The sequence below is a fragment of the Bipolaris sorokiniana genome (assembly GCF_000338995.1).
Source record: "Bipolaris sorokiniana ND90Pr unplaced genomic scaffold COCSAscaffold_10, whole genome shotgun sequence".
In the NCBI taxonomy this organism is placed as follows: Eukaryota; Fungi; Ascomycota; class Dothideomycetes; order Pleosporales; family Pleosporaceae; genus Bipolaris; species Bipolaris sorokiniana.
The window spans coordinates 1366418-1381827 of NW_006911904.1; the positions used below are offsets into that span (position 1 = coordinate 1366418).

General features: G+C 52.1%; 5 protein-coding genes across 5 annotated transcripts; 1 reads left to right on the forward strand and 4 right to left on the reverse strand.

Annotated features, from left to right (window-relative positions):
- Nucleotides 1-1314: 1314 nt before the first annotated feature.
- COCSADRAFT_223915 (uncharacterized protein) lies at nucleotides 1315-3610 on the reverse strand. The gene is made up of 3 exons (XM_007703837.1): nucleotides 2716-3610; nucleotides 1705-2508; nucleotides 1315-1605 (listed from the first exon to the last, which is right to left on the reverse strand). Exons 1-3 carry the CDS (start codon nucleotides 3451-3453, stop codon nucleotides 1465-1467), a joined length of 1683 nt encoding a protein of 560 aa, XP_007702027.1. The 5' UTR covers nucleotides 3454-3610; the 3' UTR covers nucleotides 1315-1464.
- Nucleotides 3611-9164: 5554 nt separating this feature from the next.
- Nucleotides 9165-11114, forward strand: COCSADRAFT_223954 (uncharacterized protein). Its single transcript, XM_007703838.1, has 2 exons — nucleotides 9165-10022; nucleotides 10077-11114. Exons 1-2 carry the CDS (start codon nucleotides 9326-9328, stop codon nucleotides 10853-10855), a joined length of 1476 nt encoding a protein of 491 aa, XP_007702028.1. The 5' UTR covers nucleotides 9165-9325; the 3' UTR covers nucleotides 10856-11114.
- A 259-nt stretch (nucleotides 11115-11373) lies between these two features.
- Nucleotides 11374-12598, reverse strand: COCSADRAFT_173170 (glycosyltransferase family 32 protein; the record flags this gene model as incomplete). Its single annotated transcript, XM_007703839.1, has 2 exons — nucleotides 11374-12176; nucleotides 12562-12598. The coding sequence occupies 2 exons, from the start codon at nucleotides 12596-12598 to the stop codon at nucleotides 11374-11376; spliced, it is 840 nt and encodes a 279-aa protein (XP_007702029.1).
- Nucleotides 12599-13668: 1070 nt separating this feature from the next.
- Nucleotides 13669-14412, reverse strand: COCSADRAFT_162294 (uncharacterized protein; the record flags this gene model as incomplete). The annotated part of the gene is made up of 1 exon (XM_007703840.1): nucleotides 13669-14412. One exon carries the CDS (start codon nucleotides 14410-14412, stop codon nucleotides 13669-13671), a length of 744 nt encoding a protein of 247 aa, XP_007702030.1.
- Nucleotides 14413-15050: 638 nt separating this feature from the next.
- On the reverse strand, nucleotides 15051-15377 carry COCSADRAFT_58390 (uncharacterized protein; the record flags this gene model as incomplete). The annotated part of the gene is made up of 1 exon (XM_007703477.1): nucleotides 15051-15377. A coding segment is annotated over one exon (327 nt), but the record flags the coding sequence as incomplete, so codon positions are not given.
- Between the last annotated feature and the right edge of the window lie 33 nt (nucleotides 15378-15410).

Sequence of the window (15410 nt, forward strand, 5' to 3'; positions counted from 1 at the left end):
ACCTCGTCGCGGGTCGGGAGCGGCGCAAGAAATGCCGTTCACTAAGTCCTCATACGAGAGAGAGGGAAAAGAAGGGTATAGCATAATCTCGTATTGGAACATGATACGAAGCGAGAAAACGCCCCAAACATACACACGTGTGTGGGGGGGGATACGAATGGCGCATTTCGAAACGTGTAAGCAGTAATACAAATTATCCATAGACACGTAGAATCATGATGCAGATTAGGAAAATATGACGATTCAATGAGAGGAGACTACGCGCGCACGCACACAGACGCGCGCGCGGGATAAAAGTATTTGGATCTATCGATAATAAACAGATTAATCACCGTCACTGCCAACGAATTGCGCCCCCCCCCCACTCCCAATCGAACTAAGGGAGTCGACAAGGCGCTTGTATCCCAACACATCACGCATCTCACACCAACATAATCGCGCGGCACCGCACTCGATACTACTAATGACAAATCAACGACATCACCACATACACACACACACACACATACGCGCGCAATGTCGGCATCAGGAGATTAACCCAAGAACAACTCTCAAAAAAGAGCAGACACTAGAGCGAAGCAACGGGTGGACGACCCAACGGAGCTCAAGAAAGTCTTACAAGGATAATCCTTGAACATCATCGAGCGCACAGGCCATAGGAATGTCACAGAAAGATACTGGCAGGGGTATGATATGCAGGTACACAAACAAGGGCACGCAGCCGGGAGATTTGAGAACAAGGTTGCATCGGGGGGGCAAAAATGGTAGCCCCACTCGGTCTTGCAACGTCATTGGATTGGAAGGTTGCATGGCGTAAGATGAGCAAGTGGCAGTGGCGGCGGGGCGCCTTTGTTTCGACTGTGTGACGCGATGGAGTTAGTATAATTGAGAATCGTTGATAATATCAGTTGGCATGGAATTAGTAAACGTCACATGAGGAAGATAACGGCAGTAAAAAAAACCTCACGTAAGAGTTCACCAAAATGGAGAGAAGAAAAGAATATGGAGTAAAAAAGAAGATTTCAAAACTGGAAAAGAAGATGCTAGACTTAATAAATGCGAGTAAACCGCCATCCCCGATGGTCTTTTCAAAGCAAAGTCCAAGGTACACAACATAGGAAAAAGAGGCTGGTGGAACAAGAAGTCATGAGACATTTCGCTCATCGCCCATTTTTGCACCAGAGACCCAAGCGCGACAAACACGAGTAGATGCGAAGAGTGGGATAGAGGTGTATCAAACGGGAAGGGATATATTGTCGATGTAATACAGAAAAACTGCTCTGGGAACCTACACTTCTGTTTTTCTCAACCTCAATTGTAACCCACTTTCATCGCATCTGGCCCTTGCCTGAGGAGACTTGGCCCAGTGGGCTCAGTGGACAGGCAAGAAAATGGGCCAAGTGACCCTATACACATGCGATGCAAACAAAACGCGAGCCTACTCTACGATGAGAGAGTCAGCGCTTAGTAGGTACCGTAGCTACCGCTTCCGTAGTTGCCGCCAGCAGGGCTGGAGGTGGCTGGCTCAGGGACAGCGGGGGTGGGGGTGGCAGCAGGGTAGCCAGCACCGTACTCGCCACCAGCGGGGGTGGAGGAGGTAGCGGCCTCAGGGACAACGGGGGTGGAGGGCTTGCCGGCACCGTACTCGCCACCAGCGGGGTACTCACCACCAGCGGGGGCAGAAGGGCTGGGGGTAGCGCTGGCCTCAGGGACAACGGGGGTGGAAGGCTTGCCGGCACCGTAGTTACCGCCTACAGGGTAGGCAGGCGAGGACTCAGCGGCAGCAGGGACGGAAGGAGAGGGCTGAGCACCGTAGTTACCACCGACGGGGTAGGCGGGGGCGGAAGAGGCAGCGGCGGGGGCACTGGGAGTGGGCTTGGAGTTCTCAGAGACGAAAGAGAAGCTGGGGAGAGAAGCGGTGGCGCTGCTGGGGACGGGAGCGGGGCCAGTGCCAACGGGGACGTAGGGCATGGTGCCGTTTCCGTAAGGAGCAGTGGGGTGAGGAGGCATGCCAGAGGTCTTGTCAGCGGGGACAAGAGGAGTGCTGGCAGGGTAGCTGGGCTCCTCGGAGTCGGGGGTAGCGACGGGGTAGTTACCACCGGCGGTAACAGTGATGGTCTCCTTGGCAGTTACGGTGACGGTGACGGGAGCGCAGTCCTCACCCTCCTCACCGGCAGGGGTGGAAGGAGAAGGCTTAGCACCAGCACCACCGGCAGGGCCAGTGGGGTAGGAGTCAGAGCCGACTGGGACATCGCCAGAGGGAGTGGGCTTGACGGTGATGTACTTGGTGGAGGTGGAGGTGGAGCTGATGGTGCTGGTCATGTCCTTGTCACCGCCAGCTGGGCCAGTGGGGTAGCCGTTACCGCCAGCTGGGCCAGTAGGGTAACCCTCACCACCGGCTGGGCCAGAGGGCTTGGTCTGGTCAGAAGGAACCTCAGGAGTGGGCTTGGAGCCAGGAACAGTGACAACAACGGTGCTGTACTGGGTGGAGGTGGAGGTGGTGGTGATCTCGGTGGTGACGGGACGGGCAGTGGTGCCGACACCGATGGTGTAGACGAGTGTCTCGGTGTAGACGGAGGTCACCTCAGAGACGGGGTAGGTGCTGGTGACAGCAGTAGGAGTGGCCTGGGGAACCTCGCTCTGGGGGCAGACGGTGGTGCCAACGGGGACAACGCTGGTGACGAGCGAAGTGGACTTGGCAGGGCAGTCAGTGACGGTGGAAGGGCAGGCAGTCTTGGTGAAGATCTGGGTGCTGTAGATGGTGCTGGTGACCATGTCGCTGACGGGGGTGGAAGAGGCTGGGTAAGAGCCGGTTCCGGTGGGGTACATGGGGTAGCCAGTGCTGGAGGCGGCCTCTGGCACAACAGGGACGGAGGGCTTGCCAGTTCCGTAGTTGCCACCAGCGGGGTAGGAGGCAGCGGGGGTGGAGGAGGTAGCGGCCTCTGGGACTACGGGAGTGGAAGGCTTGCCAGAGCCATAGTTACCACCAGCGGGGTAGGTGGCAGCAGGAGCAGAGCTGGTGGCAGCCTCGGGAACAGCGGGGGTGGAAGGCTTGCCGGCACCGTACTCACCACCAGCGGGGTAAGAAGCAGCAGGAGCGGAGCTGGTGGCAGCCTCAGGGACAGCTGGGGTGGAAGGCTTGCCAGCACCGTACTCACCACCAGCTGGGCTGGAGGAGGCAGCCTCGGGGACAGCGGGGGTGGGAGTGGCAGCAGGGTAACCAGCGCCGTAGTCACCGCCGGCGGGGGCGGAGGAGGTAGCAGCCTCAGGGACAACGGGGACCGGGGAGCTGGAGGCAGGGGTGGTGGCGTTGTAACCAGCCTGGTTCTGAGGAACAGAGGGGTAGGATCCGTAGGAGCCGTATTGCTGGCGGCGGGCAAAGCGCTGGCTGCGGGCCTCGGCAGCGTCGGCAGCGGCGAGGGCGGCCAAGAAAGCGACGGTAAGCTTCATCATGATTGCGGTATTCTAAAAGTTCCTTGCTCTTAAACAATGAATTGGGTATGGATAAGACGAAGAGACGGGTCGGGGAACCGATTAGCAGGCGAAGAATAGAGATTGAAATCCAGGAAAGAGTGACTGGATGGTTCAAAGAATGTGACGTCCGAAGACAATTGGGTAGCGAGTGTAGAAGACTGGTGCCTTTGGGGTAGAGAAGAAGAAAAAAGCAATCGAGGAGCGGAGGGAGGGGCGGTATATGAAGGTCGCGGGCAGTGGGTGGTGGGTGGAGGCCGGGGGCCAAGCATAGCAGTGGGTGCTATGGGTCGGTGATGGACGTGCCCTTGCACTTACCCTTGCCCTTGCCCTGCCCCTGGCGGCTGTTAATTTCGTTCAGGAACAAGCGGTGGCAGGGGCCAGTAGCGGGCGACGGTGCCTGCATGCCTGCGAGCAAAAAGGCAGGGGCGGCTCGCACCCAGCCACTCACAGCGCCCCACGCCCAACGTCGAGCGTGGCAGCCGCTGGGGCGCCGAGAGCCGAGAGGGCTGTCCACACCGTCTTTGCCCTGTCGCATTCGAATCCGTCCAAGTACGGCGTCCAGCGTCCAGCGTCCAGCGCTCCTCTTTTTTTTCTCTCCTGTCCTTCTTTTTTTACTTGCTCGCCGCGGCCCCCTAGCCCTGCTGTTTCATGCCGCCAGCTTAGAATCGAATGCCGGCCAGGCGCAGATCCTCCTTGCCGGCCATGCACTGGCGTCTACCTATATCCCTATGTCACCATTTAACCAAGTATGAGTGTATTATTCGTCCATTGCATCTACGCACATACCGTCCATGTATATCGTACGTTCTTTGTGTGTACTTACTTGGGCATGCAGCTCGACTATCCGCACATGGTGGCAATTCGGCCCATTGTCCAATTTGCCTGCCAGCAGCACGCATCCACCACATCCACATCCACATCCACGTCCACATCCACGTCCACATCCACAGCAGTGCTCTGGCCACGGGTGCTGCGCCACGGTGCTGTCGCCGGCAATAGCGATGCGATGCTCGACGAGGACGTGCTCGTCACTAGGAGTAGGCATTGTCGTGTGGCCCGGCGAACAGGCCAGCAGTGCATCGCCGGGCTGACGGGTTTGTGCAAGCGTGGGAATGGTGCGACGCGCGACCTGGGCGCACATCTTCATACAGTCACCGCGACTTCACAAGTCTGCACAAAAGAAGTCAAATGTCGATTTACTCTCTGCTAGCATGAGTCGACGCCGCGCAATCCAGCGCTGCTGCTGCATCCGTCGCCATTTGCGCCGCGCCGTCATGCGCTATGGTGCAGCAACGGCGCGCCCGCCCTAGCCACAGTCCGTGGACACTTACCACTACTACTACTCGTATGTAGAGTACTACGGCTACACACAAACATACAGTAGTAGTAGTAGTAGTAGTAGTAGTAGTACATAGACTCTCTGCCCCCGGCCCTCGTGCCCACCGCGATGCCTACTACTCTGACACAAGCCCGTCGCCGCATTACACACAGCCACGGACAACTGTGGATGCCAGTCTCAGCCTGTTGCACATGGCTCGGCTTCCCCTATTGCCCTACCCACAACCCGTTTGCGATGCCCTAGGGATCAGGCTGCCATTTGCCGGGTCCAGCCTGTCCCTTGCTGTCCCCGCTGTCCCTGCCTTCCTTCCCTCCCAATGCGCAGCCGGTTCTCGACTCTCCGCCAACTCTCTCCCCCATTGCTCGGAAATGAGGGCCACCGCGCCCAGTTTCCACTCCGTTTCCGGTCGCTGTCTCCAACCAAGCTCCTCCTCACTGGCTGGCCCACCATGACGCTATGCTCTCTTGTCCCGCTCCCGACCTGTGGGAAATAAATGAGGCAATATTGCAGATGAGCAACACGAGCATTTCGATATTCTAGCCTGCCCATCGTCGCTGTTGTTGCCCCACGTCGCTAAACAACAGCATTGAGTAGCTATGCTATTTTGGTGCTCATGTTGTTCTGGAAAACGCTCAAGCCAAGGCCCAACGTCCCTTCCCCCCTCCCAAACCCCAAAACCCCCAAACTGCCACGGTCAAACACTTACCCCTCCTTCTCTTTCCTTCTCTCCTTCTTTCCTTCTTTCCTTCTCTTACTCTCCTTACCCCGCACACCCTTACTCATAATATTCACCCGCTGACGTACTATACCCTCGACTGCATCAAAACCCCCATGCCAGGCCTTTCCTTCTTATCAAACTTGTCACTAGTCTACCAAATCTGCAACAGCGGTTCGCCCCGCCTTTCGAAACAGAGGCGTGAGACTCGCTTGAAACGAAACATTAGGCCATCACGATATTGAGCGGCCTACATTTCTGCGACGCTCTTCCGCTCTCAAAGACGTCACTTGTCAACGCCGCCATTGGTCGGCCAAGACGTCTTTGATCAAACTGTCACAGACAGCTGCAGTACTGTCACTATTATGCATCCATCCTGCCTTACCATCCCACCACACCATGCCATCCAATTGGCTCTGACCAAAGTTTCGTCTTCTACACCTGCGTACTATGTAGAGTAGTCACTAGTATCTCGATTCTAGACCTGGCGCCGCGCTATCGATAGCTACTAGAGTCCGCCGCACTCCCGCTGCGTCCAACGCTTGTTTCGCATCTCGTCCGTGTTCACCACACGCCAAAGTATGCTTCGTTTTTGACTCTGCTCGCGTTGACGCAATGCGACGGGCACTGACGTGAAACAACGGTCTGAACCGTTGACGTGACGTACATCCGACTTCCGACGTTTGTCGGCGGTGCTTTTGCAAAATGCTTTTTGTCTTCAAGGTGCTTACTTTTTCTTATTCTGCGGGTTGCTTCGCAAGTATATATGCACTGCAGGTAGCCGCGAAGATTCTCAAGAGCTCCTTGTGTCTACTTGGTTCAATGACTTGGCTCAGTAACATACTTGGGTTAAAGAAAGTAGAAAGGTTTGATCAACTGTTGTTTTCAACTCAGTAACAACTCGATAGCTCGTAGTAATGACCCCTGGTAACAACCCGTGACAACGTCACATCCTAACCAGCATGCACATTTCTGACGACACAACTACAATTTCCACAACTCACACCACCTTTTCTTCCATCCAAATCTTATCATCAACCCAGCTGTAATTTGTCCATTCAACTTCTCACCTTTCTCTTTTTTTCCCTCTTCAACCCCTTTTCCACCTAAACTCATTTCCCCCCATGTCCCTCCGCTCCCCTACCCCTACCCTCCCATCCCCGCCAAAATCTCACATCCACCCCAAAGCAGAAAAAAATCATAATAATCTGCCCACTTTCCCGCCTTCCGCTAATATATAGAACCCATTTTTTATGCAAACCAACATTCCCCCCACAAATAAGGTTATCGGGTAATTTAAGCGTCCGACTTATGGGTTCATGTGCCTACCGGTCGTATTACTCACTTGTTGTTATCCTTGGAGGAGGTGGATGGTCGACAATAATCACAATCGTGATGGTAATAATGGAAATAACAAAATATGATACTACTGAGGGTTATGACTGTGAGTCGGGAAATTGTGAATAGAGAACAGGAAATAAGACCGAGGATAGATAGAATAATCATAGACTTGATATTATTTGACTGTCATGTTGCAGTAAAAAAAAGTCAATCCAGCACCAAATACTCCAATTTAGTGCTCAAACATTCAATATCGCGGCACGTAACGCGTCAATCCACTCCTCTCTTACTACACGCTACCCACTCACCCAACCTACATACCTCCATACCTCCATACATCTACCGAAGGACTCGTTGCACTACCTAGTGAAACCTGAGCCTAAACTGCTGGGCAGTCGTGTTTGGAATATACTTTTGTGTAGCTAACGCTAAAAAGACAACATACTCGTCCTATGGAATAGAGAGTTGGCTACCAGACCATTGCGAATTTCCACAAAATAATCGTCAAGATAGGAAGTGGAAGAACGTCGATGCTCTGTGCCCGAGGTGTTCAACGACCGACCACCACATGAAGATTCCTATCGTAGAAGAGAAGAAAATAAATCAGCTACAGTCACTTCCATGAGGGCTGAAGGAAATAGGAGGGTGACTCACTATCGGTACTATTAATCAATAGGCTATGGTTTGGCAGAATGAATAGGTGAAGCGTCTAGCCTCCATCGGCTCGCCTGTACGCCGTGACGCCTAGTAGGGAGGTAATCGCTGTGGCTCTTTAGATAACGCAATCAGTTGACTTTTCCAAAAAAAAAGATCCAACCAACGACAACAATAAAGGAAAAGAAGAAGAAAAAAAGACACACATACCCAAACGTAAGACTCTGTTGCGTACTACGAGCTAGTGGAAGTTACAACATCCACACATACGTTAGTTAGTTACCCATTTTTTTTTCTTTGTTAAAATACTGCTCAAGTTCCATCAGCACATGTAGACATTTGACCGGTAGTACTAATCATGAAGATAGAGACCAGGCATGACTAAGGGCGTGATTGTAACTGTCACTATGGATTCTAAGGACAGATTCTAGGACATTATGGTCCTGCGAGGATTGTCCTCTTAGTGCTGAATGTTTATTGCTACTGCTCACTAGATTCAAGTGCGTGCACAAATTGAAGGCTCTTGGGGTCTTAGTTAGATTGACCACGTTGGTAGTTTTTTTCAGCTGGAATCAGTGTGAACGAACAATGCGGGACGGTAGAATATACTTAATCAAGGTCAACCATGTGGATGAAATTATAATGGCATCACACTGGTAATGGTGAACGAATGGCGTAGGGCTATGTGATATTTAATTCAATGCTTATTCCTACTTCGAATTCTCATATGGGCAATGGCTCAAGGCAAGAATTCGCACACAGTGTGGGTTGCAACTGAGCTTTACGGCTAAGCAGGTAAGTAATTTTTACTCAAGGAGTTCGCAGAAAGGTGACTACTGTTGATCTGTCAAAGGAATATAGCACATGCACATGCGTATCGTGGGTTTGGACCAAAAAAATCCATAGCAGTCCCCAAGCTTCCGTCATACTTTGCATCTTCTGTAAGCACAGCTTATTTTGCTTAATAAACTCTAGAATCAAGTTGTCATATGCATATGTACTACATCATATCACGCTCACTCCGTGTTGAATTAATCCACACAATGTTGAAGACTGCGTGCCCTCGCTTCGTTTCGGGTTTGCTCAAGTCGACTGTTGTAACCACCAAACTTCCCTCCACTTCCACAATCATGAGAACCGTCGGCTGCGAATTCTCGCCACCCGCTACAGCCCTGTTTGCAATTCTAGTGGAAAAACCTTCATAATCGGAAAAACCACTGAAAGAGGTATTCACCAGGTAGTTTCACCTGTGGGACTCAAGAGTGAATGGTAGTCGATGGTGTTGCTGCTTAGCGCAATGCCAAGCCCTGCGCGACGAGGACCGCCCAGTACTAAATACCAACCCAACCTCGTCCATTGCTCCCCACTTCCCTCCCCATCACATCTCCACCTCTACAACTCCGACCTCGATTCGCATCCATTCTCCAAATTCCACCTCGTCGCACGCGCACGCGATTACCGCCTATCGTAAGCTACTAAACCGTCATATCGACCTCTCTGTCGTCTTGCCCCAGTGCGCCATCCTTATTGCAAGGCCTTTGACACAGCGAGTCGGCTTCGCGGTCTACCCGGTTCCGACTCGCGCATCTGAGGGGCGATACTCAAGCAAGGCACAGGTAGTACATACTGCGGGCTTAGTGGGGCACGATTTGGCGCGTCTTCTTGCTGCTGCTGCGACAGAGTCAGGGCTGCTCTGCGCGACCAAACGCGAAAGCCCGGGCGGGCGGGTTTCCTTTGCTGCTGCATTGCAAAGGGGCATTTAGTGTTAAGTATACATTTTCTGTAGAAAGAACTAATGAAAAATGGTTCTCAGCCTCGTTCGCAACCAAGGCGTCCCCGCCTTGGCCTATCCTGTAAATGATGAATCCGTGTTATGGCCGTGTTCTCTAAAGATCCTACACTCGGACGACCAGTTTGCCCTGTCTCTCGGACACTCTGTATCAATCCATGGCGTTGATGATCCGCAGCTCTTAACCCTTCGCTATGAAGGTGACAATCTTATCCCTGGGAAGATGTCACTTGGAAATGTTGATATCGCTCTCCCTGGTACATCTTTGCATGACATTGCGCGACATGGGAAACCTCGGCCCCGAATGCTGTCGCTGACGCTCAAAGCGCCCTGTTCTGTGTGGTATCCCCACACTTTAGGCAAGAGGGGGCTCGGCCTTCATACCGGATTCCACGAGCTTTTGACGCTGGCTAGGGCGACAGAAGTGCGCATCTTGTTTGACATCAACTGGCTTGAGAAGAGTAACCTCGCCCGGCTTCAAGGCGTCATCGAGGGCTCTCGCCAGCCCACTGGAGTTCCAGCCATTCCTCAGTTTACCCGTTTGTATCATCAAGCAGACTGGTCAATTCTCAATTGTATCAAGGATACCGAGCCTGAAGCCTTGCCTTCCATCGAGAACGCGGTAGTTGGAGCCCCTCCTCCTATTGAGGAAGCAGTAGATGATGCCCCGCCTCCGTATGCGCGTGTGTCGGGCAAGCGCTCGCGAAATGGTAAGTCTTTTAGTCAGACAAAGTATTGACATATTGCTAATACACAATCCACAGCTCGCACCAGCTTGACACCCGACTCGCCTTTACCGAAGCGTCTGCTCCAAGACCATACATATCCGCGCTCTTCAAAAGAACGCGCCTCTCCCGCATCACCTCTGAGCGCAAAATCCACAGCCTCGTCCACTGCCACTGTGCAAGTGGACATTTTCCAAGATCTTGTCACGTCCGCCGTTGAGAAAGTACTCCCAGATCTGATGCGCGCACAATTTCCCACCATTCTGCAAGACCTTCTTCCAGGAATACTCGCTGGCTCCTCGCCGTCGCCATCCCTATCACCGACACGACATTCCAGCCAGCTCGCGAACACGCCCATAAAGCATCGTCCAATCCCGAGTCAAAAACCCACCCCTTCGACGGTCGTCAAATCTGTCATAAGCGCCTACACCGAGACCCATCTCCAAAGAATACTTGCTGATGCGCTCGATCAAGCCTCGCATCAAGCCTCTGAAATTCACAACTCAGCTAACGCAGAGTTCGAGGATCATCTCGCTGACACTCGGCTTGACTTTGCCGCCCTCAAAGAAGACCACCTCACTGCCTTCAATGACGAGTGCAACGAGAAGCTGGTCGAGTTCAAAGAGCGATTGGTGGAAGAGAAAGACGAGGTAGAGGTCGAGGTCAAGGCACATGCTGACATGGTGGTACTCAAGACTTGGGATCGCCTGAATAGGGTGGACGGCGAGGTATGTCCTCAGTGCAAGTGCGTTTGTAGTACCCGGCATAAGCAGAGTGAGGTGAGTCAGGCGCGGAGGGCTATATCTCTGCCTCTATAAGAGGGGACTAGGGAAGCCTTGATTCTTGATAGATGACTTATGATATTTGATACTCTCTTGTAATGGCAAAAGTAGCAATGTAAACCTTGATACCCCTGGTCATTGGATCCATCTCGTCGTTCCATCATGTCTGTTCTCGAGGCTACTGGACTAGATCAAGAATTTCTGGACCCTGTGTAACCGAGTTTCTCATCGGCCGGAGGTTTGCTTTTCGTGTGACTCGTCATGCAGGTTGAGGTCCCATCCGTCTTTAGCGCTAAATATTGCATCGCGCGTCCTCTTTCCTCAACCTGTTCGTTTCATCTTGCCTGGTCTCGTCCACATATCTCGTAGAGTTCACCTCCGCATGGAGATAGGGCTCGTCGCAGCTACCTCGCTCCCGACAGCAATGTGGATGTTCAGGCGCGGATTCCGCTGCCTGATGTATAGGACCACCCAGCGCATGTCCGGCCACTGGCACTGACTTGTGTCCAAGTCTAACTGCCACCATTCTTTCAACTCAATCACCCCATTTCCTTCTATTCACCACCCTTGTCATTCTTCCAACTCCCCGCATAATGATGTTCCACCAACTGCGGCGGCAAATCCTTCTGCTGCTCCACCGTATACGTATTCGAAGAAGCCGCAAACGACTGCCCCGGCATAATCAACACATCCCCCACCAGCCTCGGCTGCAGTATCTCATGGAACTCACTCACATCAAGCGTTCGATTCATCTGCTTCTCCAGACTCTTAAACAAACTCCGCGTCAAGCGGCGGGGGCCGGTGAAATCCACCACATCCCCCATAATCTCCAGCGTAACGTTCTGAACCCCAATACCGTGTTCCGTTGTTTCCACCCGCAGCGTCTCGAGGATATCGTCGACGACTTGCATCATGTGCGGCGAGCGCGGCTTCGACATTATCGTCCAACTCGCGAATTGCCGCACGTATTTGCCCGGCCAGCCTTGGTCGAATTCCCAACCTACGACTATGGCGGCGGAGTTCTTGTACGAGGCGGGGACCCAGTCGTCGATGGGGATATCTTCGCAGGAAACGTCGAGGTCGGACCAGATGCCGCCTTGGTCCCAGAGCAGCAGGTAGCGCAGGAGATCGGCTTTGAAAATGGGGATGGGGAGAGCGAGGTAGGTATCTACGATGTCTGGGCGGAAAGCGAATGTCTTCCGGACATACGTGTCGCTGCCTTCGTCCGTTAAGAAGTGCGCTTTGTAGCCTGTGTTGTTCTTGACGCAGGAGTCTGTCCAGGCGCGCGCTTCGTCAGAGAGTCCATTCGGACCCAATTTGTACCAGATGAGTTTTGGGATTTCGGCCTGCTGGACATCTGCCGGAAGATCTGGTACACGTGCGATGAAGCTATCCTGCAGCGAGAGAAAATGGTACACGATCCCTATGGTAAAGAGCGCTGCTAACGCGTAGTAAGTCAGCGCTCTGGATAGCTGCGGGGGCTGCGCCAACATGGTCGAAAGGAAGGAGGAAACTTGAACGAGGGGACTGAAGATGAACAAAAGGATACAACGCACACGCGGGATGCGTCAGCTTTTGTTTATATTATTATTTGATTTCATTCAAGCGGGATCGCTGAGCTTAATCATTTCTATACGACGCTAATACGAACCTTTTGGGCTGCTGCTTTCGCGCCTGCATATGCGCGGCGCCCTGGACTAACATTGTTAGCGGGACGCAAGAGGATGATTGACAGGGCTGACCGCTGACATTCCTTCGAGTGATAGGTGGTCCAATCATGGTGGCTGCTTAGTCGCGCCGTTTTCGCCGCGCGGGATTCTACGGCGCTTCTAATCGACTTTTTGGTCCGCGCTATCAGCCCCTCTCTCCCCTTTATGGGCGTCGAGCTAGTGGGATTTCAGCTGGAGCTGCAAACGTTTAGGGATGGGGCTGAGAGCGGACGACAAGGGATGAGAAGACCGGGCTACTGCGTAGTGCTGAATACGATTATAGGGACGAGGCGATAGCAGTATGTATCTACTAAGTATACTAAGTGTAACTACTTGTTCCAGACAAAGCTCGCTCCCCCACCCCGCCGTATCTAAAGTTGCGATGCGAAATAGCGCCTCGAGACGCCCAAGATACAATAGACCACTCACTGTAGTATCCAAGCCCTATCGTCCCAGGATCCGACTGGTCGTGATGATTGGCACCGTTTTCCGCAACGACCTCGACATTTTACCAGCCCGGTTCGTAGTATACTACGAATAGTAGGTATAAAGCATTATTGTAAAGGCACATTTCCGATGTCGCACATGACCGTGTCTATCGACATCATTCCAGTATTATCTCATAAACGGACTTCCGATATGTAACATGAGATTTCAGGGTAGTAGTGGATGAAGGCTGTGTAACACCAAAGAAACATTACATTGGTCACATATATCGGAAGAAGGGAAGGGCAGATGTACTAGCAAGCATGTGTATAAACAGTATCGAATTCTCAGTAGAGAAAAGACCCAGTTCCTTTATAGCTTCTTTTTTTTCTCTCTCGCCATCGCGCTCCGTCTTTTGTCGTTCGTAGATTCCTGCTTTCCCAAGAAAACCCACAACGTTCCTGGCCATATGGCCTGAATGTGATTCCTCGTAACGGGACGCAGTGATTACCAGTCCTGCTGTATCATAAAAGCAGTAAAAGATATTAGAAATCTCTACCAAGTCAGTACTTTCCCCAACATCCTGGAAACTGGTAACATGGGCTTACCTGTTGCCATTTCCATCATCTCAATGGAAGCCATTGTCAGTCTTGACAACCTCAACTTTTCCTTGATATCAGCTATGACGATCTTCCTCTTGGTATTCGCCCATGTTCATTCGAAGTAGCTCAGAACGCGCTGCACAGTCTCCTCAGCCTGCAATGCAATTGCACTCAGCTTCTCGACAGTGACGTTTTCGTGGCCAGATATCTTGGTAAGCTGGTAGCTTCCTTCCAGCACAAATGCCTTGAGGTGAGCATGTACTGAGGTGAGCCCGGCTTCGCGCATTCCCTGAGACAGCAGGTGGACATGGTGGCCGTTGAGATGCTGGGCATTGGACCATGCTACTTGGGCTTCCTTGATCATGGCGTTTGCTTGTGCTTGCGTGAATGGTTCGTTTTCTTTCTTGGCAGCATCTGCGAATGCCTGTAACTCCTTGTTCTCGAGTGGGACGAATGTGGAGACTTTTTTGATGTCACTAGGGACATCCGCCATCTCTGAGGGATATGAAGTGTTGTTCTCTGACATGTCCTCGGTGGAGGTTGCATCAGACTCATTTTCAGAATGCGTGTTTGGTGGAAGCACGGCCTTCTTCATATCTCGGGCAGAATGCAATCTCTTGGTTTTCCCAGTCTCTGGTTTCTTGTGTGCTTGGTATGCGTATTGGCATGCCAGCTGGTTCCACGCAGCAAGCCTTTTACAGTTGCTCGTTGTCATGTCCCTATAGAGACTGAGGTGATAGACTTCCTTTGAATGGATATTGTAGGGAGTGCATAAACCGTCGGTTTGCTCTAGTAGTACAAACTTGTGAACGGAGGTGAGCTCGACTTCTTCATTCGAGGATTTTACTACAACCATCAGCGGGAGGTCATCTTCGTTCTTGTCGAATGTAATGATCTTTTCCTCGTCTTTCCGTTTTTGGCCTACTTTGGGTTAGTGTGTAGCGGGTAGTCTGGGAGCTAGGCTTGCACAAATTAAGACAGATAACAGAGGGGCTGTTGGGTTGGAGCTCTGTTTTACAGTGATATTATAGTTACTTTGTAATCACACACGATAATGTGTTAGTCTCACCGAAAAACTAGCAGATCTGCTGTATTATTATTATTATTTTGGTTTTACGTCCTGTCTCAGCCGGTGGGCTATATAAGACGTGCAGGCTAGGCCCGCAAGTATCTACGTAGTGCTATCACTTTGGTGTAGGTGGGGGAGGGGGCTATCTAAATCGAGGTGAGGCTCGTAGCCTAGTCTAGAGGGAGGTAGAAGGGGGTCTTGCGGGTAAAAGAGAGAGGTAGGGTGGGTGTAGGGCGAGGCCACCTAGTATAGGTGTTGCCCTAGTTCTCGAGGTTTCCTTTGTGCCAGGCCTGTGTTGCAGCCCTAGTTTCTTCAATAAAGGCAATAGTAGCCTGTATGCCTACGCTCGTGTTTAGCAGGAAGGCTAGCGATAGGGGGTCCTTGCTCGCCTCCTGCATCTTTATCCTAGCCTCCTTATATAGCGTACAGCTAAGGAGGATATGGGTAGGATCTTGAGTAGCTCTATAGTTGCAGGGGCAAACTTTAGAGTCTACTTTGTCTCGCGTAAAGAGAAAGTCTCTTAGGTAACAGTGGCCTAGCTTAAGTTGAAAGAAGGCGCTAGAGACTTCTCTACTAGTAAGAGGAGGAGTGGCAATCTGCTTCCTAGTCTTCCACTTATACCTTGCAGCATAAGTAGTAGAGTTGAGGGCAATAGCCTTCCTCCTATATTGTTCTAGATAGCTGAGCCACTCTCGCTCGCCTAGCTGTTTTATTCGTGTGCCTATTACAGCTAGACTCGTCCTACTAGAGCTAGGATCTAGCTTTTGTCGCCTCCTTTGCTAGCG

Coding starts and splice junctions, on each gene's coding strand:
- COCSADRAFT_223915 (XM_007703837.1), bottom strand. CDS start 3,453: ATGATGAAGCTTACCGTCGCTTTCTTGGCCGCCCTCGCCGCTGCCGAC. Junction 2,509..2,715: donor AGACTGCCTGCCCTTCCACC/GTCACTGACTGC, acceptor GTCACCACCGAG/ATCACCACCACCTCCACCTC. Junction 1,606..1,704: donor CCACCCCCGTTGTCCCTGAG/GCCAGCGCTACC, acceptor GTTGTCCCTGAG/GCCGCTACCTCCTCCACCCC.
- COCSADRAFT_223954 (XM_007703838.1), top strand. CDS start 9,326: ATGGTTCTCAGCCTCGTTCGCAACCAAGGCGTCCCCGCCTTGGCCTAT. Junction 10,023..10,076: donor GGGCAAGCGCTCGCGAAATG/GTAAGTCTTTTA, acceptor CACAATCCACAG/CTCGCACCAGCTTGACACCC.